General features: G+C 44.5%; 2 protein-coding genes, 1 long non-coding RNA gene and 1 pseudogene across 4 annotated transcripts; all 4 read right to left on the minus strand.

The window, feature by feature from the left end:
* Positions 1–1094: 1094 nt before the first annotated feature.
* On the minus strand, positions 1095–8784 carry LOC136959953 (E3 ubiquitin-protein ligase TRIM39-like; annotated as a pseudogene).
* Positions 6323–8838, minus strand: LOC136959950 (E3 ubiquitin-protein ligase TRIM39-like). Its single transcript, XM_067254200.1, has 2 exons — positions 8697–8838; positions 6323–8393 (listed from the first exon to the last, which is right to left on the minus strand). Exon 2 carries the CDS (start codon positions 8389–8391, stop codon positions 6760–6762), a length of 1632 nt encoding a protein of 543 aa, XP_067110301.1. The 5' UTR covers positions 8392–8393; positions 8697–8838; the 3' UTR covers positions 6323–6759.
* Positions 8839–14793: 5955 nt separating this feature from the next.
* Positions 14794–16130, minus strand: LOC136960353 (uncharacterized). 2 transcript variants are annotated; one of them, XR_010878831.1, is made up of 5 exons: positions 16037–16130; positions 15463–15507; positions 15135–15173; positions 15020–15060; positions 14794–14924 (listed from the first exon to the last, which is right to left on the minus strand). It is a non-coding gene; the product is annotated as an uncharacterized lncRNA (long non-coding RNA). The 2 variants fall into 2 exon arrangements; XR_010878830.1 differs by lacking the exon at positions 15463–15507.
* A 2405-nt stretch (positions 16131–18535) lies between these two features.
* LOC136959873 (E3 ubiquitin-protein ligase TRIM39-like) lies at positions 18536–20544 on the minus strand. Its single transcript, XM_067254080.1, has 2 exons — positions 20441–20544; positions 18536–20169 (listed from the first exon to the last, which is right to left on the minus strand). Exon 2 carries the CDS (start codon positions 20165–20167, stop codon positions 18536–18538), a length of 1632 nt encoding a protein of 543 aa, XP_067110181.1. The 5' UTR covers positions 20168–20169; positions 20441–20544.
* Between the last annotated feature and the right edge of the window lie 1816 nt (positions 20545–22360).

The following is a 22360-nucleotide window of genomic DNA, read 5'->3' on the forward strand; positions in this document are numbered from 1 at the left end:
GGCTGAAATATTCAAGGCATCTTCAGTAACATTGATGCTCCAAAGACTGTCATGGAGGACCATAAAGAGGTGAGACACTTTAGTCATTTGTGCTGCCTGTGCTCTAGAGATCTGACAACAGCATAGTTAAATGAATGATTTACAAGGTTTGTCTTGTGCAGTTCTGTCTCTGTGTGGCTGTGAGACAATTTCGCCAGTTTAGGATCATTGTCAGAAGTTGTGCCAAATGAAACAAACAAACTTAGAATAGAGAAATGGTAATCACAGAAAGTGTTTTATCTAGGATGTTCCTTTATTATACATTTTGGTCATTTCATTCCATTGTTCTTCTCTGCAACAGGCATTTTACTAACTGTACCAATAAACATATCATGTGTACGTAGGTTGCCTTTTATTTCATTATTTTAAATCCATTTCAGAGTGATTCATATTACACATATACATTGGATTAATGTACCTTAGCACAAGTCCAGTCAGTAAGAGCATTCTGTCTCTCTACACACTCCCCCCACTATGCGTGCTCTCTCCTTTACCTCAAAGCCTGGGCTGTCACCGGGGTTTCAGCTGTTCCATCAGCCGCTCACTTCTCTCCAATAGCTCTGAGACAAGCCTTCTCCTCTAGCCTATCGTACTGCTACCGAGCCTTTAAATATGTTTCTCTCCCTGCCTTCGTTTGTCCATGCTACCATTGTGAGCGACCCTCCACCTCCCAGTCACCGCCTGGTCTTCTTGACTTCATCTCCTGTCTGCCTCCTCTGCTTGTTGTCTGGCTATCACTTCACCCATTCACTGGTCTTTCCTGATTGAAATGTCTGTTGTTTACATTTACATTTAGTCATTTAGCAGACGCTCTTATCCAGAGCGACTTACAGTAAGTACAGGGACATTCCCCCCAAGGCAAGTAGGGTGAAGTGCCTTGCCCAAGGACACAACGTCAGTTGGCATGACCGGGAATCGAACTGGCAACCTTCGGATTACTAGTCTGACTCCCTCACCGCTCAGCCACCTGACTCCCATAGGTCCCATGTTTGATTCTAGATTTATGTATGGTAATCAGAATTACTTAACTGCAGCAATCCCAAATCAACAATTTTTCAGTGTGTGACAGGAGTGATGATCAGAGGGGCAGAGTTTTTACCTCCATCATTCTTACAGGGACTTCAGACGGGATAGAGTTTCTCAGTGAAGGTGCAGCCAGTGAAAGAGTAGATATGAGACCTGGCCTCCACATCATAAAAGGAGACCAGACCCTCCTCATAGTCCACAAACACCCCCACCTTCTGGGGCTTCTGTCTCAGGGAGAGGAGGAAAGAGGGGCCAGCATTAGCCCCATACTTATCTCCATTTCTCAGACATATAGTCCAGAATCCATCCTCAGGCCTCAGTTTGATCGTCCCCTTCCTGTTGATGGACTTTCTGACCACTCCCAGATCCCACTTAGTCTTCCCCTCAACCTGCACCTCATAGTAGAACCTCCCTGAGGAGAAGCCCTGCTTTCCCAGTACGAACACATAAAGATCAAACCTCTCTGGGTTGTCAGGGAGATCCTGCTCTATGTCTCCATCTCTCACTTGTTTCCCATCCTCACATAGGATGAGTTTGGGATGTGCTGTATCAGGGTCCAGAGTCACATCCACTGCATACTGCTGAATCCTCTTCAGCTTCACTTCGGGCAGCTTCTCCATCTCTTTATTGAGTGTCTCCTACAGCTGAGACACAGCTCTCCTCACTGCCCCCACACTCAGACCACTGTGGACACTGATCTCAGACCAGTCCTTGGTGTGTGGAGGGGTGCTCAGGGATGGGAAGCTCTGGAGCAGGTGGAGGTGGTCCTCAGTGTGTGAGAGCTGCTCCAGCTCAGTGCTTCTCCTCTTCAGCTCAGTGATCTCCTGCTTCAGATCTTGAATCAACCCTTCAGCCTGTTTCTCTGCTGCTTTCTGCTTCTCCTCAATCACCTCAATGAGCTCAGCCTGGCTTCTCTCAATGGAGCGCACCAGAACAGTGAAGACCTGAACACTGTCTGATATCTCTCTCTCTGCATCTGTCTTGCTGGTCTCTACTGAGAGTTTGATCTCCTGAACCTTCTCCAGTCTCTCCTGGATCATCTGCTGCATGTCTCCCTCTGTCTTCTTCATCTGAGTCTTCCTCTCTTTACACTCCTCCTCTAGAGGAACAGTGTCATGGGTCTTGTGGTCCGTCTCAGTGCAGAACCGACACACACACGTCTGGTCAGTCCTACAGAACAGCTCCAGGGGTCTCTCATGCTTCTGACACATCCTGTCCTCCAGGTTCTCCACAGGGTCGACCAGCTTGTGTTTCTTCAAGGCTGCAACTCTCTGATGAGGCTCCAGGTGAGTCTCACAGTAAGAGGACAGACACACCAGACAGGACTTCAGGGCCTTGAGCTTGGTACCTGGACAGTAGTCACATGACACTTCAGGTTTAGTAGGACGCAGGTCTGGACTGATGGTAGCCTTCGGTGGCTCTGACTTCCTGAACTGAGCAGCCATTTCAGAGATAAAAGTGTTGACATAGAGATCTGGTCTCTTATCAAAAGTCATTTTACACATGGGACACTGACACAGGTCACTGTTGTCCCAGTACTTGGTGATACAGGCCTTGCAGAAGTTGTGTCCACATAGAATAGTGACAGGATCAGTGAACACATCCAGACAGATAGAACACTGGAACTGATCTTCAGACAGGAGACTGCTGCAGGAAGCCATTTCTAGAATAAGACCAGAAGTTAAATTATGAATCTTGTGAACCTATGAACTCATGAACAAAACTATAATGTAAAATATTGTTGAAAATGTACTTTTATTAATAAAGGAATAGCATAGACAGAAATAGTACAATACAGAAATACTGCATATAGAAGAGCATATTTCTATCGTCTTTCAGACGTCAGAGTCAAGCAACAGTGTGTATTTTACTACCCACATCATCATTGGATACACCTGATTGGTTCTCTGTTCTCACCTGATGTTACTTATGTTGTTTTCTATGATCTCTATGTATAAAATAACCAAAACACTCTCTACCTAAACTAAGTAGAACGTGTTTCCTGAGTTTAGAATCTCTTAGGTTTCGATTCAGGGAAATAACAATAAGAGGCTCCTCCCCTTCCAGTCCTCTGTCCTGAACAAAGTTAACCCTTTCATGACTGAATTCTATCTAGCAAGTCAGCTGAACAGGAGGGCTTTTATTACTTCAAATCTACTCCAAAACATATATTTCAGCTGGTCCCTCTAACTACCTTTCTAACTACCTCTCTCTTTTTACCTCGCTCTACTTCTCTCTGTCTACCTCTGTCTCTTTTTCCACCCCCCACCCCTCTCTCTCTTTCTCTGGCTCTCTCACTCCCTTTCTCCCTTCCTGTCTCTCTCTCTATCTCTCTCTGCCTCTCTTTCTGACTTGCATTCAGATTCACGCACGGAGTTAGTCAAACACTCTCTTTCTCACCCTCTATTCATATTTGCCATATTCTCTGCACACGTCTGTGTCCTTGGTGAGTAGGAGAGTGTTCACATCAGATGTTTCATCCCTCCAGGTGATCCAGGCACTGCTCAACAAGTTCACTGTAGCTGACAATCCAGCCAAATATGCACTGTACAAACGCTATCGCAGAGAGGACCAGGGTAAGAGAGAGTGTGTGTGTGTGTGTGTGCGGGTGTGAGAAAGAGAACACCGTGTTATACCATGGATGTTTGTGTAATATGCCTAGGCCGACAGGCTTGAAGTGTGTGTGTGTGTGTGGAGGTCATTTGGGACACCTGATCCACTTGCTGAATGCCACTGAGTGACCGGGTTCCCCCGGGCTCTTGACACTGTGCCAGGAATACCCCTACCAGGGCACCACACACACACACACACACACAGTGCCCAGCAGCAGCTGTCACCCAGTCCCATCTGCAGAGGAGGGACGACCCTAAGCAGGTTAGATGCCTCGCCACATAGAGGGACCCTAAGCAGGTTTCACCACCTCTACCCGCCCCAGAAACTATGGTTGTGTCTGGTGTTTCGGTGTGTGTTTTTGGGGGCCACGCTGTCCTCATTAGTGAACAGGAAGGGTTAGTCCTCAGCTAATGAAATGGTGATGTCTAGACGCCCGTCTGGGGATTCGAGGTCCAACTAAAAAGTAGCTACGCTTATCCCGCACTCGCACGCTCGCAAACACACACCATGGGGTGCACTGTACTCAGGAGATCCCTAATCACTGTCATGTTGTTAGATTGGGGCAATGTTGTGATGCTTCGAATGGGTGACAATAAGGATTAGGGATGTGCTAGTCATTACATTTTAAGCTATTTGTTGTGGGTGTGTGTGTGTCTCTAACGGGACCAGGACTGGCTTAGATGCTTCTCTATGTAATTAAGTTTTGGGATCCCCTCCCTGCAGCTCTGTGACCAGAGTGGCCACACTTAGCTGAGGTGTGTTTTTCTTTGAGTGTCATACAGGTGTGTGTGGCGTAGCTGGGAGGTCCAGGTGAGGTGTGTGTGTGTGGCGTAGCTGGGAGGTCCAGGTGAGGTGTGTGTGTGTGGCGTAGCTGGGAGGTCCAGGTGTGTGTGTGTGGCGTAGCTGGGAGGTCCAGGTGTGTGTGTGGCGTAGCTGGGAGGTCCAGGTGAGGGTGTGTGTGTAGGTAGCTAGCTGGGAGGTCCAGGTGAGGGTGTGTGTGTAGCTAGCTGGGAGGTCCAGGTGAGGGTGTGTGTGTAGGTAGCTGGGAGGTCCAGGTGAGGGTGTGTGTGTAGGTAGCTAGCTGGGAGGTCCAGGTGAGGGTGTGTGTGGCGTAGCTGGGAGGTCCAGGTGAGGTGTGTGTGTAGGTAGCTGGGAGGTCCAGGTGAGGTGTGTGTGTAGGTAGCTGGGAGGTCCAGGTGAGGGTGTGTGTGGCGTAGCTGGGAGGTCCAGGTGAGGTGTGTGTGTAGGTAGCTGGTAGGTCCAGGTGAGGGTGTGTGTGTAGGTAGCTGGTAGGTCCAGGTGAGGTGTGTGTGTAGGTAGCTGGTAGGTCCAGGTGAGGGTGTGTGTGTAGGTAGCTGGTAGGTCCAGGTGAGGGTGTGTGTGTAGGTAGCTGGGAGGTCCAGGTGAGGGTGTGTGTGTAGGTAGCTGGGAGGTCCAGGTGAGGTGTGTGTGTGTAGGTAGCTAGCTGGGAGGTCCAGGTGAGGGTGTGTGGCGTAGCTGGGAGGTCCAGGTGAGGGTGTGTGGCGTAGCTGGGAGGTCCAGGTGAGGTGTGTGTGTACGACAACTACAAACTCCGGCTGCAAGAGGCCTTGAGTGCCGTGGGGGGCTCGGTGTAACGACAGCACCGCCACCTAGAGGCCTGGTGGACCGACGGGTGGGGGGGGCCGCAGAAACACTGAAAGACCCCCCCCTGGGGAGAGGGGGGGGGCAGGGGACTTGGAGAAGAAAGGGGGGGACTCTGGTGGAAATACAGATGGAGAGATGGACTGCTGGAGGGGTGGTATACAGCCTCTCAGATGGTACTGCCCTGGACGGTCACTAGAGGGCAGCAGCGAGCTGTCGCTCTCTTACTCCCTCACCCTGCCAGGCAGGAAGAAGACTGTGTCCACACGGGGCAAACTCACCAAAGGAATTCGCTGTGTGCCATATTCACTCTGCTTTCTCTTATTCATTCTTACTCATATTTATTATGGATCTATAAGGTGCAGGTGTCTGATACACTTAAGTTGAGCTTCTCAGAAGACTCGACCAAGATTACTGGAAATCAAGGGAGTTAAATAGTATGACAATATGGGAGGATACATGACGATTAGCAGATAGCTTTTGTTTAGGTCTTTAGATAGGGCTCCTAGAAATGGCCTTGACGCTCCTCCTATTTTCCTCCTCCAAAGTTGCATGGAATTATACACTTTGGTAATATTGTGACCTCTGACCTACACTAGTGTCACAGGCATTTCCTAGTCGCACTTTACAAAGAACTAACTTATGGTTATGCAGGCATGAGCAAACAGCATAATGACAGTTTATCAATAATACAAGCAACATCACTGGGAAGAGGCCCCGGGGAAGACCCAGGACACGCTGGAGGGACCATGTCTCTCGGCTGGCCTGGGAACGCCTCGGGGTCCCCAAGGAAGAGCTGCTGGAAGTGGCCGGGGAGAGGAAAGTCTGGGCCTCCCTGCTTAGGTCGCTGCCCCCGCGACCCGACTCAAGCAACATCATTCATAGATAGGCATATTTCTCTCCTGGACATTACCAAGGGTTTTGTGAGATTTACGAGATTAATATAGCAGGGGATAGATCAAACATTGTTTATTATATTGAGAACATTCCAAACAGTTAAAAGTAATAAAGTGATCATTATCTTTAATTATTGTTTACTGATCAGTGGTTAGTGACAGACCTCTTCACTATTTATGGATCATATTCATGCAATGTTTCTAGACATGAAGCTCTACTGGGGCACAGGCCCCTCATTACTCATCTCTTTATTTTCTCCCAAGTTTGCTGCAAACAAGAAGTGTACAACACAATGCACTATACATACTAACCCTTGCTTAATCCACTATAAACTTAATTCATGTTAGACTCGTGTTTGAGTCTAAAAAAAGATGATCGGTAGGCCTATTGCCTTCTTTAGTTTCGTAATATTGACTGACGGCGGCGGCCATGTTAAAAACATCAAAGGTAATTATTACTAAAACATTCTATAAACATTCAAATATCAAATTTGAATGTCTGATTCTGAATTTGTATTTAATCAGTTACACTTTCCTTCCAGCGAATCCATATCTTTGTTTGTCAGTGTGTGACAGGAGTGATGATCAGAGGGGCAGCGTTTTTACCTTCATCATTCAGACAGGGACAGAAGTATGGATAGAGTTTCTCAGTGAAGGTGCAGCCAGTGAAAGAGTAGATATGAGACCTGGCTTCCACATCATAAAAGGAGACCAGACCCTCCTCATAGTCCACAAACACCCCCACCTTCTGGGGCTTCTGTCTCAGGGAGAGCAGGACAGGGCGGACAGCCAGAGCCTCAAACTCATCTCCATTCCTCAGACATATAGTCCAGTATCCATTCTTAGGCCTCAGTGTGATCTTCCCCTTCCTGTTGATGGACTCTCTGACCACTCCCAGATCCCACTTAGTCTTCCCCTCAACCTGCACCTCATAGTAGAACCTCCCTGAGGAGAAGCCCTGCTTTCCCAGTACGAACACATAAAGATCAAACCTTTCTGGGTTGTCAGGGAGATCCTGCTCTATGTCTCCATCTCTCACTTGTTTCCCATCCTCACATAGGATGAGTTTGGGATGTGCTGTATCAGGGTCCAGAGTCACATCCACTGCATACTGCTGAATCCTCTTCAGCTTCACTTCGGGCAGCTTCTCCATCTCTTTATTGAGTGTCTCCTCCAGCTGAGACACAGCTCTCCTCACTGCCCCCACACTCAGACCACTGTGGACACTGATCTCAGACCAGTCCTTGGTGTGTGGAGGGGTGCTCAGGGATGGGAAGCTCTGGAGCAGGTGGAGGTGGTCCTCAGTGTGTGAGAGCTGCTCCAGCTCAGTGCTTCTCCTCTTCAGCTCAGTGATCTCATGCTTCAGATCTTGAATCAACCCTTCAACCTGTTTCTCTGCTGCTTTCTGCTTCTCCTCAATCACCTCAATGAGCTCAGCCTGGCTTCTCTCAATGGAGCGCACCAGAGCAGTGAAGACCTGAACACTGTCTGATATCTCTCTCTCTGCATCTGTCTTGCTGGTCTCTACTGAGAGTTTGATCTCCTGAACCTTCTCCAGTCTCTCCTGGATCATCTGCTGCATGTCTCCCTCTGTCTTCTTCATCTGAGTCTTCCTCTCTTTACACTCCTCCTCTAGAGGAACAGTGTCATGGGTCTTGTGGTCCGTCTCAGTGCAGAACCGACACACACACGTCTGGTCAGTCCTACAGAACAGCTCCAGGGGTCTCTCATGCTTCTGACACATCCTGTCCTCCAGGTTCTCCACAGGGTCGACCAGCTTGTGTTTCTTCAAGGCTGCAACTCTCTGATGAGGCTCCAGGTGAGTCTCACAGTAAGAGGACAGACACACCAGACAGGACTTCAGGGCCTTGAGCTTGGTACCTGGACAGTAGTCACATGACACTTCAGGTTTAGTAGGACGCAGGTCTGGACTGATGGTAGCCTTCGGTGGCTCTGACTTCCTGAACTGAGCAGCCATTTCAGAGATAAAAGTGTTGACATAGAGATCTGGTCTCTTATCAAAAGTCATTTTACACATGGGACACTGACACAGGTCACTGTTGTCCCAGTACTTGGTGATACAGGCTTTGCAGTAGTTGTGTCCACATGGAATAGAGACAGGATCAGTGAACACATCCAGGCAGATAGAACACTGGAACTGATCTTCAGACAGGAGACTGCTGCAGGAAGCCATTTCTAGAATAAGACCAGGAGTGAACTTATGAAACTAAATAGACTGAAATCACCTTTAGTTCACCACAATTCATCTTCTCTAAATATAACATTTTTATCAATGCTATGTGGAACTATTTACACACAAAACTGTATATTGTACAAATAGGTATAAGCATTTTCACAAATAGAGTAATAACCTATACAAATAGTTTAGTATATACATTTAGTCAGCAAGCAGATGCTCTTAGTACTAAAACATTACGTGAAACATTGTTATACACATGAGTTTAAATGAAACAGTTCAGATTGAATCTCTGTTCTCACCGGTTGGTACTTAAGTTCCTCAGTTTTTCTGATCTCTGAGTAGAAAACAACATTAAACACTCTCAAACTAAACTAAGTAGATCCAATTTTGACACTGGAATCACTTAAGTTTCGATTCCGTGAAAGAATGATAAGAGGCTTCTCTCCTCCCAGTCCTGCCCTGAACAAAGGTGAACCCTTTATTGCTGACTTCTCTCAAACAAGTCAGCTGAACTGGACGACTTTTTTTTCTACTGGGACATTCCTAATATCATTAGTGTCTTACTCCTTGCTGTAACCTACAGTAACCGTATAGAAGACTGCAAACCCCAGCAGCACTTTTCCATGGTGATCAGGACTAAGGTGTAGGATTCCTGTCCAGGAGTAACACCTCATGCTGGGGAACACGGGAGAGATCTTGGCAGGACAGGAAGAAGAGATTAAATAACCACGACCTCAACACAACTACTAGATACTTGACATCCTCTACTTGTTTGTACTGATAAATGAAACATGCTACCAAGAGATAGCTTGAAATGAAGAGAAACAGAGAGAGAGAGAGAGAGAGAGAGAGAGAGAGAGAGAGAGAGAGAGAGAGAGAGAGAGAGAGAGAGAGAGAGAGAGAGAGAGAGAGAGACAGAAAAATGAAAATAGAAAGCAGGGAAGAATGTCAAACAAAGAGATGGTGGTGAATGCACATTGTATATGTGATGAATATAAGTATGTGTATGCCTGTGTATGGTGTGTATTTATGTGTTTAGAGTAAGCATGTGTATATTATCTACATAATGAGTCACCACATTAACCTTAATGGTCTTTGCACCTGTAATGTTTCCTACAATACAACTGGTGTCTGAACTCCATCTGAACCCTGTACTCTGTACTGCAGGACTGTACATCACTAAACCAGGACTATACTAGCATCAACATCACACCTAGAATCTGTACCTCACCCTCCTTCAGTCAACAACAATCAACACTGACCAGGCAAAGCTGTCAATCACCCTGTACACCACTCATAGACAACTGGAGAGAGTCTGACATCCATACAAACCTCCCCTGACTGGATGTTCCCCTCTTTGTCACATACAGAGCACACACTTACTCATTCATTCTCTAAGGTCTGTCACACAATGATGCACACTGGTAACATGAAGTCAGCTACCATACATGCATTGTCTTTATTAGTCAGAAATGAAGGTGGATGTTTGACAGTGAAATGAACACTCCAGCACTGATCCAACAGCCTGGTTTGAGTCACCTGCAGCTTGTTGAGATCTCTCCTTGCTGCTGCTGACCATGTGACTGGGCAGAACTCTAGGTGAGATCAGACCAGTGACTGGACCATCTAGAGCTGATCTGAGGTGTCACACACACAGAGCATTTTCTCATCCTGGTAATACCTATTCCCATGTTACAGTCTATGTGTTGTTACCAAGACAGAAGCTTGTCCAGTGTAATACCCAAACATTTGACATGATTTGTGTTCCACTGAGAACTGCAGTTAACAAGTGTACAGAATACTGCAAATGTGTTGATCTAGGGGGACATCTAGTGGTGAATGCTTAACATGACAAGTAACCTCGAGTGAGTGTTGGATTGTTCTCTAGACTGAATGAACTGAGTTTGATCGTGGTCTCTGTGTGTTCCAGAATTACGCTGTGAGCTCAGTGTCTTGACCCTTCACCTTCGACCTCTGCTACCCTGACCCCAGCAGTAAGGACGGGGCACGGCACATCATCACCGGCTCGTTGCCTGAACTCCTACCGAAGATGTGTGTTTTGTCTCTGTGTCTCTCATTTTCATTTCATTTTTTCATTTCAATGGGCTTAATTGGCATGAAAGAACAAATGTTCATATTATCAAAGCAAGGGTGGAATTACAGAAATATTCATCAATATAAATCACAGCCTTATATATACTTATATTTCATAAATTCACATAACGAGAGACATAAACAGTAGTTAAACATATACATACGTGTAACTGCACCCAACAGCACATCAATTTTCCAAATACATTGATTTAACCAGGTCATATCTTTTTCCCCATATACCACATTGTAGAAGTCTATAATAGAGTCCTTCATGCCAAATCGAGTCAAAAGCTTTTTTTAAATCAATAAAACAAGCAAATATATATTTTTTTATTGTTTGGTGTACATGTTTGTTAATTAGACTGTGAAGGGTATTTACATGATCGGTGGTGCGATGTGTCAGGACAAAGCCAATTTGAGTTCTGCTCAAGATGCTGTGTTCATCAATGACATTTGTTATTCTTTCATTTAGGAGACTACAGAACAGTTTACCTAGACAACTGCTGACACAGATGCCATGGTAATTATTAGGGTCTGATTTGTCTCCATACTTATGAATGGGGGAAATGAGCCCTTTGCACCAGATGCCAGGAAAACATCCTGACTGTAAAACGATATTGAACAACTTCAACATTGCACCCTGCATCTCTGAGATGCTGCATTTAAGCATTTCATTTGTAATATGCTGTCTGGACAACAAGCTTTCCTTGGCTTGAGAGATTTGGTTTGTTTGATCAATTCTTCCCAAGTAATTGTGAGATCAATGGGGTTTTGGTTGTCTTTGATTGTTTCTTCCAATGTTTGGAGTTTTTCTTTTATAATACATTGATCAATGATGTCAGGTTCGATTCCTGTTCGTCCATTCAGATCTCCAATTAGGAGCACGTTTCCCTGGGTCTGGAAATATGTGATTTCAGAATAGAGTTTCAAAAATGTCTTCTTCAAAGTAAGGAGAATCTATTGGGTGTAAATCACAGAGATATAGAGCTCTATCAGTGATGCCCAGGGTTTGATCTAACCTTAACCAGATATAGGATTGTTTAACTGAGATATGATGGCAAAGACCTCTTTATACCACACCAAGATCCCCCCGATGTTCTGCCCTTGCGTTCTCTTGCACTTCATTATATCTTGGGGGACAGTGAGTGAGCAGATGATTTTGACACCATATTTCTGTCAGAACAATTATATTAACGTCTTTGATAGAGTGAATGAATTCAGGGTTTCCACTCTTCAGCTCAAAGGTTGAGGAGTGAAGACCCTATATATTCCAGCAACTTACATGAAATGAACGCATTTGAAAACAATCTAAATGAACCTGGAGAGTGAGACAAATATTAAAACACCTACAATTATTTCTATATTAACAACACTAAATAATAACTATGAATGTTATGGAGGCGTACTATTTTAACAAATGTTACCGCTGTATGGATTACTACTATTTCTAGCATGGAACATTATATATAGTTCCATGCTGTTCTGTTTATCAACTGGGAAGGTGTTTTTAGTACAGTACAACTTAGCTGGCCAGAAGCCTGGTGCACAGGGTGTGCAGCATCTCCCTGATGTCTCCCAGCTCAGAGGTAGCAGGGGAAGGAACTGTGGCAGCAGCCTGGGCTACAGCTGCAGCATAGCTCTGCTGCTGTGGGTGTGGAGGTGGACAAGGGGCTGCAGCATAGCTCTGCTGCTGTGGGTGTGGAGGGGGACAAGGGGCTGCAGCATAGCTCTGCTGCTGTGGGTGTGGAGGGGGACAAGGGGCTGCAGCATAGCTCCGCTGCTGTGGGTGTGGAGGGGGACAAGGGGCTGCAGCATAGCTCCGCTGCTGTGGGTGTGGAGTGGGACAAGGGGCTGCAGCATAGCTCTGCTGCTGGTGCTGTAAAGTGGATTGGTGGGCAGAAGTTGGGGAGGGAAGGTGGCCTCCTCTGGTTGTGCCTCACAATGGTGAGGTGGTGGGTGTGTGGGTGTGTGGGATGTCCAGGCTGACTTGTTGTGTCTCCTCAGAGCAGCGGGGATGATCCTATGGTGGTGGTGGGTAGGAGGAGGTCTGGGGTGGTCTCTCTCTTTCTATGTTTCTCTCTGCCTGTCTCTCTCTCTGTGTCTCTTGACCTGACCTCACCACCACTCAGCATGACCCCAGCCTCCTACCCTGCAGCCCATAGGGAACACAGAACACCAATGGAGCTTCTCATTAGGTAGCTCCTGGTTGTGTTTCTACTGTATGTGTGTACATGACAGTGTGTGTTTGTATAACTGCAGTCCCTAATGTTAGACCACAAGTGTCATTTTACTGTTGTTATTTTAAATACATATCTGCTGACAGTGGGTATTATTGTGCTGTCTGCAACTCATATACTAAATGGTCTAAAATTAGTCTACAACACAAACTGTGTGTGTGTATATAATCTGTGTATCTGTGTGTGTTTGTGTGTGTGTGCAGGGTGAGAGCCTCATCAAGGTGCTGCAGAGTGAGGAGTATGAGGAGAGACAAGACTGTCATGGTCCTGGTCATCCTCAGCACCATTGATACTGTACTGACTGTCATGGAGGACCACACAGAGGTGACACATCAGCAGGTGTAGTTCCCTCCTCTCTCTCCTGATACTGGAGCTGCTTGTTTACTCCCTCGCCAAGCAAGAGACAATGGTCCTTTCCCTCAGGTTTCAATATTATTGTATTTACTATTTGAAACATGTTCAAATAATAAACTGCTGTGGATCACACACTCACCGCTCCTCTCTCTCTCCCTCTCAGATCACTCAGCAGTTGGAGGGATCTGTTTGCACGTGATCAGTCTGGTGCTAGAAACACATTTCTACATTAAACAAAATGTTTAAGTAAATACTTTCAACTTCTCTTAATCATAAAACGTTCATAGAGGCTACATTGGTCATTTCATTTTCTGTGGCGTCTTTGACATGGTAGATTGTTGGTGAAACTTGGACGGTTTGTTTGAGAAGACGTTGATCTGAAAAGTTTGAGAACTACAGGTTCAGCATCTTTCGTTTATTTAGTAACAGTTTGTGGGTTAGGTATTAAATGGGGAACACAAACAACATCAATACATGTTCCTGCTACATGAAATAGACCCAACGATACTCGAGTTAGTTTAGAAAGAGACTTACAGAGGACGTCTAACAACTGCCTGTTTCATTTCACAAGAGAGAAAGCTAGAGTGCCTGCACAACCCGTTTACATTAAACAGACCACTTTTGCCCTTTAGAACATCACACATTTAGAACTAGGTTATACATCTTGACCACAACTGGACTACTCCATTACCACCCCAAAGAAGTGTGTTCATGTTTGCATGTGCAGTCTGCACACGTGTTCACGATACATTCACTTATTACATGTGCAAAAGCAGAGAAAGGTGTTGATTGTCATCATATAACAATTAGACACGTGTCTGTAGTCTATAACGCCATTCTCGTGCCATCTCCAAGTCGTTGTGACTGATCCTAGTCTATTACGCCACCCTCTCGCTGTCCTTGTGACACGAGGACAGCGTGAGGAATAAAAAGATGTTTCACTTCATTTTGTATCATGAAAGTTGTCACAACGACCCAAAGACAGCGTGAGGGTGGCGGGAAATCGAAAGGTTAAAGAAATGCGTCACTTTTTTTGTTCTAGGTAAAGTTGTCGCAACACGGTGGGTCACAATGACCCAAAGGCAAACACTACATTTCATATGGGTATAATTGCATAACACCAACAGGATAAAGGATCTGGTGATGCCTGGGAAAAGTATTTGAAACCAAGTTGTTTTTGTTTTACTCAGAGCTTTGCTCTGGACTTCTTTGGTCTCAGTGGCTTTAGTGACTCAAGTGCTTCCTGTATCACTGATCTTGACCCTGATGCGTTTGATTGACCTGTCTGGAAACAACCACAACACACTGATACAAGTAAATGGAAGAATTTATTCAATATTGACCTAGTCGTCATTGGAACTGGTTCACACCCAGATACAGGCTGTTCCAGGAATGGTCCACTCCTTCGACCCAACAATACTCACTGAAACAGAAAGTGCCAGTCAAAAATATATACACAAACACACAATTCAGTCATACAGAGACTGATGTAAAGATCCTTTACCGCAGGTGTAGGTCACACACACCAGTAGACCACATACAGGTCTTTGTAGGTTCCATGACAGGGATCAGAGAACACAGAGTTGGAGGCAGACAGAGAACAGCTATGTCCCTTGCACCTGGGAAGGTGGAAGGAGCAAAATAAGTGTGCGAGTGTGAGGGAGAACACGCATGTCTGTGTGTGTGCACGGGTCTTACTGGTCAACCACCAACAGGAAGGTTGTGGGGTTGAGGCAATCTGTGTTGTTAATCTGATTGGGGGGGGATGACCAGAGCTGCAGGTCTCATTGTCTGTGCGTCCATAGTTAGCACGGAGCACGCAAATCACATTACTCCCACTCCCTGGAAACAGGAGGGAACTCTTATGCTCTTACAATTAATATCACTTGAATGCAGTGAGAATCTAACATCACAAATGTAACAGTGTAGCAACGTACCACAGCTCAGGGTGCCCTGATGACCTTACAGATGACTTTCACTGAAACAATACAAATTGTCAATTGTTCACAAAAAAACAGATCCTCCCTTGGACAATCAGGTTCTGAGTTTTACCTGCTCCTATAGACATACAACATGGCAGCACTGCCAGCACTGAAAACAGACAGAAAGACCACAATCACAATCTGGCAGTTGGTCAAATATGGACTGTAAACATTCCTAGAGCATCATATACAGTTGGACTTTGTCCCAGATGCATTTGCAACATGTAAAACTCATTATAGATTTGTGGAAAGACAACTCACCCCCACCCCTTTACATTTCATAAACAGAAAACAAAGTAATGCAAGGCTGAGTGTCACCCTGCCCCCACCTCTCATGCTAAAATCTGGAGTTGCTGGATGGTGTGTCTACTTGGGTCTCACCTCATTTTGTAACTTACTGTCGCATGTTGATAAGGGTCAAGAGGTGGTGTGATTGGGTTGTTCTACAGACAATATTGGGTTAAAAAAGGGAATTATATTGTTCTGTGGATTCTTAATCTCCTGAGGGCTTCTCCTACTCCCTCCTCACCTCTGATATACAATAATCATGGTGGAGTAGGTAAGATTTAAAACCTTCATTTTGTAACATGTTTGCTTTGTAATTGATTCCATTCATTTGCAAAGTTATCCATTTCGTTTAACCTTTGACCATTCTGGCTCCAATTTAACCCATAACCCCAGTCAAACAACTAAAATATACCTTTAATTAAAGTATCCCAGAGCAAGTGACTTCCAAACTAGAGTCTCTGAAATATTTCACAATGTCTCTGGAACTGATCATTCCATAACATTTAAGGTTAAATTTTTTAAATATGGGAGCTATAGGATTGACCTTACAGTGAATCCAGTCACAAACCATAATCTAATTCTACAACTTTAATCCCAGATAAAACTTTAATGTTTGTGAATTATAAAGTAGTCTTTCTGCTCTCCAAGGAGCTGCCCCCCTCCCCAGAGAGACCCGATACTTACAGATGAGAGTACCCAGCGTGAGACGAGGACTCATGGTGTTTCTAGACATTAGACCAAAACCACCTCAGCTCAGACAACTTGTATTAATAGAGGCAACAATTCAAACTCATGGACAAACAGCAGCTGCATGTGTTGGATATGTAGATGTGTCAATTGTATTTATAGAGGGGCAGGTGGTGACTGATTCAACCCTAATCCAAAACACCAGATTCTAATAATTACCTGGTTGACAATCTGAGTCATATTTGTTCCAATTGTGGTTCCAAATCTGCAGGAAGATGGTTGACCAGCCCAACGGTTGAATAAAGCAGGATAATTAAGGGTGTGGTGATGCTTGGGACAAGTATTTGAAACTAATGCTGGGTACAGACCACAGGATAATATTTACGATCAGAAATCCTGATGTGTGGGGGGAGCAGACGGGTCTAGGATTATTTTGTCCTCATGTTTGTGGGGTCTCACTTTTTGAAAATCTTAAAAGATTAAAAAAAATATTTATAGGCAGAGACCTTCAATTAGCACACCTGCAGGTGATTGTGTGAGTGACATCAGCTGATGACGTGATGCACAGCCTGAATGCCTTGCCAGAACTAGCTCCACCATTTATGAAGCACCATAACAACCTTGCACCTATAATGTTTCCTACAATACAACTGGTGCCTGAACCCCACCTGAACCCTGTACTCTGTACTGCAGGACTGTACATCACTAAACCAATCAGCCAGTAAATCACTACACCCTGTACACCACTCAGACATCTGGAGAGAGTCTGACATCCATACAAACCTCCCCTGACTGGATGTTCCCCTCTTTGTCACATACAGAGCACACACTTACTCATTCATTCTCTAAGGTCTATCACACAATGATGCACACTGGTAACATGAAGTCAGCTACCATACATGCATTGTCTTTATTAGTCAGAAATGAAAGTGGATATTTGACAGTTAAATGAACACTCCAGCCCTGATCTAGCAGCCTGGTTTGAGTCACCTGCAGCTTGTTGAGATCTCTCCTTGCTGCTGCTGACCATGTGACTGGGCAGAACTCCAGGTGAGATCAGACCAGTGATTGGACCACCCGGAGCCTGATCTGAGGTGTCACACACACAGAGCATGTTCTCATCCTGGTAATACCTATTGCCATGTTACAGTCTATGTGTTGAGATAGCCGCTTGTCCAGTGTAATACCAAATCATTTGACTTGATTCATGTTCCACTGAGAACTACACAGTTTACAAGTGTACAGAATACTGTATGTGTTGATGCAGGTGGACTTCTAGTGGTGAATGCCTAACATGACAAGTAACTTCTTCTGAGTGCTGGATTGTCCTTCACCTTTGACCTCTGCCACCCTGACCCCAGCAGTAAGGACGGGTCCCGGCACATCACCAGCTCGCTGTCTGAACTCCTGCTGTTGAAAATGTTAAATCTTTTATGTGTGTGTGTGTGTGAGAAGGCTGAAATCTTCAAGGCATCTTCAGTACCATTGATGCTCCAAAGACTGTCATGGAGGACCATAAAGAGGTGAGACACTTTAGTCATTTGTGCTGCCTGTGCTCTAGAGATCTGACAACAGCATAGTTAAACTAATGATTTACAAGGTTTGTCTTGTGCAGTTCTGTCTCTGTGTGGCTGTGAGACAATTTCGCCACTTCAGGATTCTTGTCAGAAGTTGTGCCAAATGAAACAAACAAACTTAAAATAGAGAAATGGTAATCACAGAAAGTGTTTTATTTAGGATGTTCCTTTATTATACATTTTGGTCATTTCATTCCATTGTCCTTCTCTGCAACAGGCATTTTACAAACTGTTCCAAGAAACATATCATGTGTACGTAGGTTACCTTTTATTTCATTATTTTATTATATTTCAAATCCATTTCAGAGTGATTCATATTACACATATACATTGGAATAATGAAGCTTAGCACAAGTCCAGTCAGTAAAAGCATTCTGTCTCTCTACACACTCCCCCCACTATGCGTGCTCTCTCCTTTTCCTCTACCTCAAAGCCTGGGCTGTCACCGGGGTTTCAGCTGTTCCATCAGCTGCTCACTTCTCTCCAATAGCTCTGAGACAAGCCTTCTCCTCTAGCCTATCGTACTGCTGCCGAGCCTTTAAATATGTTTCTCTCCCTGCCTTCGTTCGTCCATGCTACCATTGTGCGCAACCCTCCACCTCCCCGTCACAACCTGGTCTTCTTGACTTCGTCTCCTGTCTGCCTCCTCTGCTTGTTGTCTGGCTGGGTCATCAGCCACCGTCACCAGTGTCTGGACTCCATGGGGGATCTCTCTTCATGCTGCAGACAACCATTGATCACCTGATCTCCCCATTGGGTCTAAGCACCAAACACTATGTCAGTCTGAAACATATCTTATCCTTTGTCCAGTAAACAATCACTTCACTCAGTCACTGGTCTCTACTGATTGAAATGTCTGTTGTTTGATTCTACATTTATGTTTAATCATCAGAATGACTTAACTTCTTCAACTTCTGTTTTAGTCATTGACAGGAGTGATGATCAGAGGGGCAGAGTTTATACCTCCATCATTCAGACATGGACACAAGAGTGGATAAAGTTTTTCAGTGAAGGTGCAGCCAATGAAAGAGTAGATATGAGACCTGGCCTCGACGTCGTAAAAGGATATCAGACCCTCTTCATAGTCCACAAACACCCCCACCTTCTGGGGCTTCTGTCTCAGGGAGAGCAGGACAGGGCGGACAGCCAGAGCCTCAAACTCATCTCCATTCCTCAGACATATAGTCCAGTATCCATTCTTAGGCCTCAGTGTGATCTTCCCCTTCCTGTTGATGGACTCTCTGGCCACTCCCACTATCCACTTAGTCTTCCCCTCAACCTGCACCTCATAGTAGAACCTTCCTGAGGAGAAGGCCTGCTTTCCCAGGACACACACATAACAATCAAACCTCTCTGGGTTGTCAGGGAGATCCTGCTCTATATCTACAAGTCTCACTTGTTTTCCATCCTCAGACAGGATGAGATTGGGATGTGCTATATCAGGGTCCAGAGTCACATCCACTGCATACTGCTGAATCCTCTTCAGTTCTGTGTCAGACAGCTTCTCCATCTCTTTATTGAGTGTCTCCTCCAGCTGAGACACAGCTCTCCTCACTGCCCCCACATTCAGACCACTGTGGATACTGATCTCAGACCAGTCCTTGGTGTGTGGAGGGGTGCTCAGGGATGGGAAGCTCTGGAGCAGGTGGAGGTGGTCCTCAGTGTGTGAGAGCTGCTCCAGCTCAGTGCTTCTCCTCTTCAGCTCAGTGATCTCCTGCTCCAGATCCTGAATCAACCCTTCAGCCTGTTTCTCTGCTGCTTTCTGCTTCTCCTCAATCACCTCAATGATCTCAGCCTGGCTTCCCTCAATGGAGTGGACCAGAGCAGTGAAGACCTGAACACTATCTGATATCTCTCTCTCTGCATCTCTTTTGCTTGTCTCTGCTGATAGTTTGATCTCCTGAACCTTTCTAGATCTTTGTTCCATCATCTGGTTCATCTCAGCCATCATCTGTCCCATCTTAGTCTTCCTCTGTTCATATGCCTCTTCTAAAGTGACAGTGTCATGGGTCTTGTGGTCAGTTTTCATGCACATGACACAAACAAACGCCTGGTCTTTCTTACAGAAGAATTCTAACAGTTTGTCATGCTTCTGACACATCCTGTCCTCCAGGTTCTCCACAGGGTCGATAAGTTTGTGTTTCTTCAAGGCTGCAACTCTCTGATGAGGCTCCAGGTGAGTCTCACAGTAAGAGGTCAGACACGCCAGACAGGACTTCAGGGCCTTAAGCTTGGTACTTTTACAGATGTCACATGACACTTCAGGTTTAGTAGGACGCAGGTCTGGACTGATGGTAGCTTTCAGTGGCTCTGACTTCCTGAACTGAGCAGCCATCTCAGAGATGAAAGTATTGACATAGAGATCAGGTCTCTTATCAAAAGTCATTTTACACATGGGACATTGAAACAGGTCACAGTTATCCCAGTACTTGGTGATACATGCCTTGCAGAAGTTGTGTCCACAAGGAATAGTGACAGTATCAGTAAACACACCCAGACAGATAGAACAGTGGAACTGATCTTCTGACAGGAGACTGCTGCAAGAAGCCATTTCTAGGATAAGACCACAAGTTAACTTATTAATCTTGTGAACCTATGAATTTATCAACAAAACTATGTAAAGGTATATTTTACAAATACTATTTATCTACTTTCATATCTACTTTCATGTAGAAAATACAGCAGAATATCAAGGATCAAAATAGCATAGTTCAACAGTCTTTCAAATGTCAGAGTCAAGCAACAGTGTGTATTTACTAGCCACATCACCATTGAATACAACTGAGGTTAAATTGAACAGGTCAAATTAAATCTCTGTTCTCACCCGTTTGTTCATATATTGTGCCGTCTCAGATCTCTGTGTATAAATTAACAGAAAATCAATCAAACTAAACTAAGTAGAACGAGTTTCCTGAGTTTAGAATCTCTTTAGTTTCGTTTCAGTGAAATGTTAATAAGAAGCTCCTCCCCTCCCCGTCCTCTAAACAAAGTTAACCCTTTCATGAAGAAATTCTCTTACACAGAAAGACTAATAACTTCAAAGCTACTGAAAATCTGACATTCTGTCTCCCTAACTTCATTTCTCACATGAATCAGTTCAGTTTACTTCATTTATACCCTTGGTTAAATTTGGTCTGTAGTGGGTGACTTTGTACTTTCACACATATACACAAAACAACACAAACAATGTAAGACTTAAAAATCTAAATTACATGATAAAACTGATGCTCCTCGATCCATAAGACAATATATAACAATTTGAAATAAAAGTAGACATAATGTTTATATCATTATACTAACAATTTTTGTAAGACTTGTTCAGCTGATAAATAGCTGCCGGAACAAAGTTATTTTTATACCGCTTTGTTCTGCACTTTGGAACAGTGAACCTTCGTCCAGATGGAAGAAGCTGAAATTAAGTATCGAGCCAGCCGCTGTAACTGTCTAGTATACAGGGATGCTGGGTTAAACTGTAACTCCAATTAGCCCACCAGACCATTTAACAATGTGACTCAAGCTATTCCTGCTCTTTAAGATAGATTACTGAACCAAGACACTAAAGAAAAGGATAAAATAGATTCAATAAAAGCACGATAAAATAAAGTAATCATAGTTTTGTTAATGTAGAAATAAGAATGTTTCCTTAAGCAGAACAAACAAGGGGGTCCCTTTTTACACACCGCTTGACAATTTGCATTGAAGTTTAGTTTTGAGGATATAATTGTCCCAAGATATTGGTAGGATTGTACACATTCCATTGTCTGACCCTTAATGGATGGAACTTCATGTGTGTGAGCATGTTTTCTAAAATCAATTATCATGTATTTTGTCTTTAATACGTGTAATTGAAGAAAGGATTCCTCACACTATTTAATATTCTTCAAGGATCATGCTAAACGATTAATGACGCAAAAGTAGAGAATGACACTAGGTAAATACGATGACATTCTCAAACATTGTTGATATTCCACATATTTGTCTAACCTACTGATGCTCTTTCTAACATACATCCTTGACAAAATGTCAATTTTTTTACCCATCTCCCCCCTCTCAGTCGATTTGACATCAATAACACTCCCAACCAGTTGGAGAGACACGTTCCTGACTGCCATCCCCTCTGTACAGTACAGCATGGAGAACATTGGAGAGATCCTGGCAGGAGAGGAAGAAGATTAAATTACCTTGATCTCAACACAGCTACCAAATACTTGACTTTCTCCAGATGTTTGCGCTGATGAATGAAACATTCTACTAAGAGATACCTTGAGATGGGGAGATAGAGAGAGAGAGTTATAGAGAGAAATGGACGGACAAATAAAAATAGAGAGTGAGAGGAGGGAAAAAGACAGAAAGATGGTGGTGGATGTTGTGAAGTTGTTGTAATTTATGAATGTAAGTGTGTGTATATCTGTGTTTGGTGTGTGTTTATGTGTGTGTAGAGTAAGCATTTGTATGTTGTCTACATTATGAAGCATTATGATAACCTGAATGGTCTTTGCTCTTCTCATGGTTCCTACAACACAACTGGTGTTTCAATCCCAACCAGCACCGTCCTGTCAGAGACCCACCGTGACGTAGATGTTTACATTTGTAACTGTTAAAGTGAGGCCAGGACAGCCATCCAACTTGCCGTAGTGTTGAACCATTTGTTGACTCAAAACTGCACATCGGATATTAAAAGAATTGGGTGATGGTTGTTGTTGGTTGGAGACACAGTCTCTCTCCTCCACTCCTCCTCCACTCC

This window comes from Osmerus mordax, chromosome 17, assembly GCF_038355195.1.
Source record: "Osmerus mordax isolate fOsmMor3 chromosome 17, fOsmMor3.pri, whole genome shotgun sequence".
In the NCBI taxonomy this organism is placed as follows: domain Eukaryota; kingdom Metazoa; phylum Chordata; class Actinopteri; order Osmeriformes; family Osmeridae; genus Osmerus; species Osmerus mordax.

Bases quoted from the DNA above. Each gene is read 5' to 3' on its own strand.
- LOC136959873 (XM_067254080.1), bottom strand. From the start codon at position 20,167: ATGGCTTCTTGCAGCAGTCTCCTGTCAGAAGATCAGTTCCACTGTTCT.
- LOC136959950 (XM_067254200.1), bottom strand. From the start codon at position 8,391: ATGGCTTCCTGCAGCAGTCTCCTGTCTGAAGATCAGTTCCAGTGTTCT.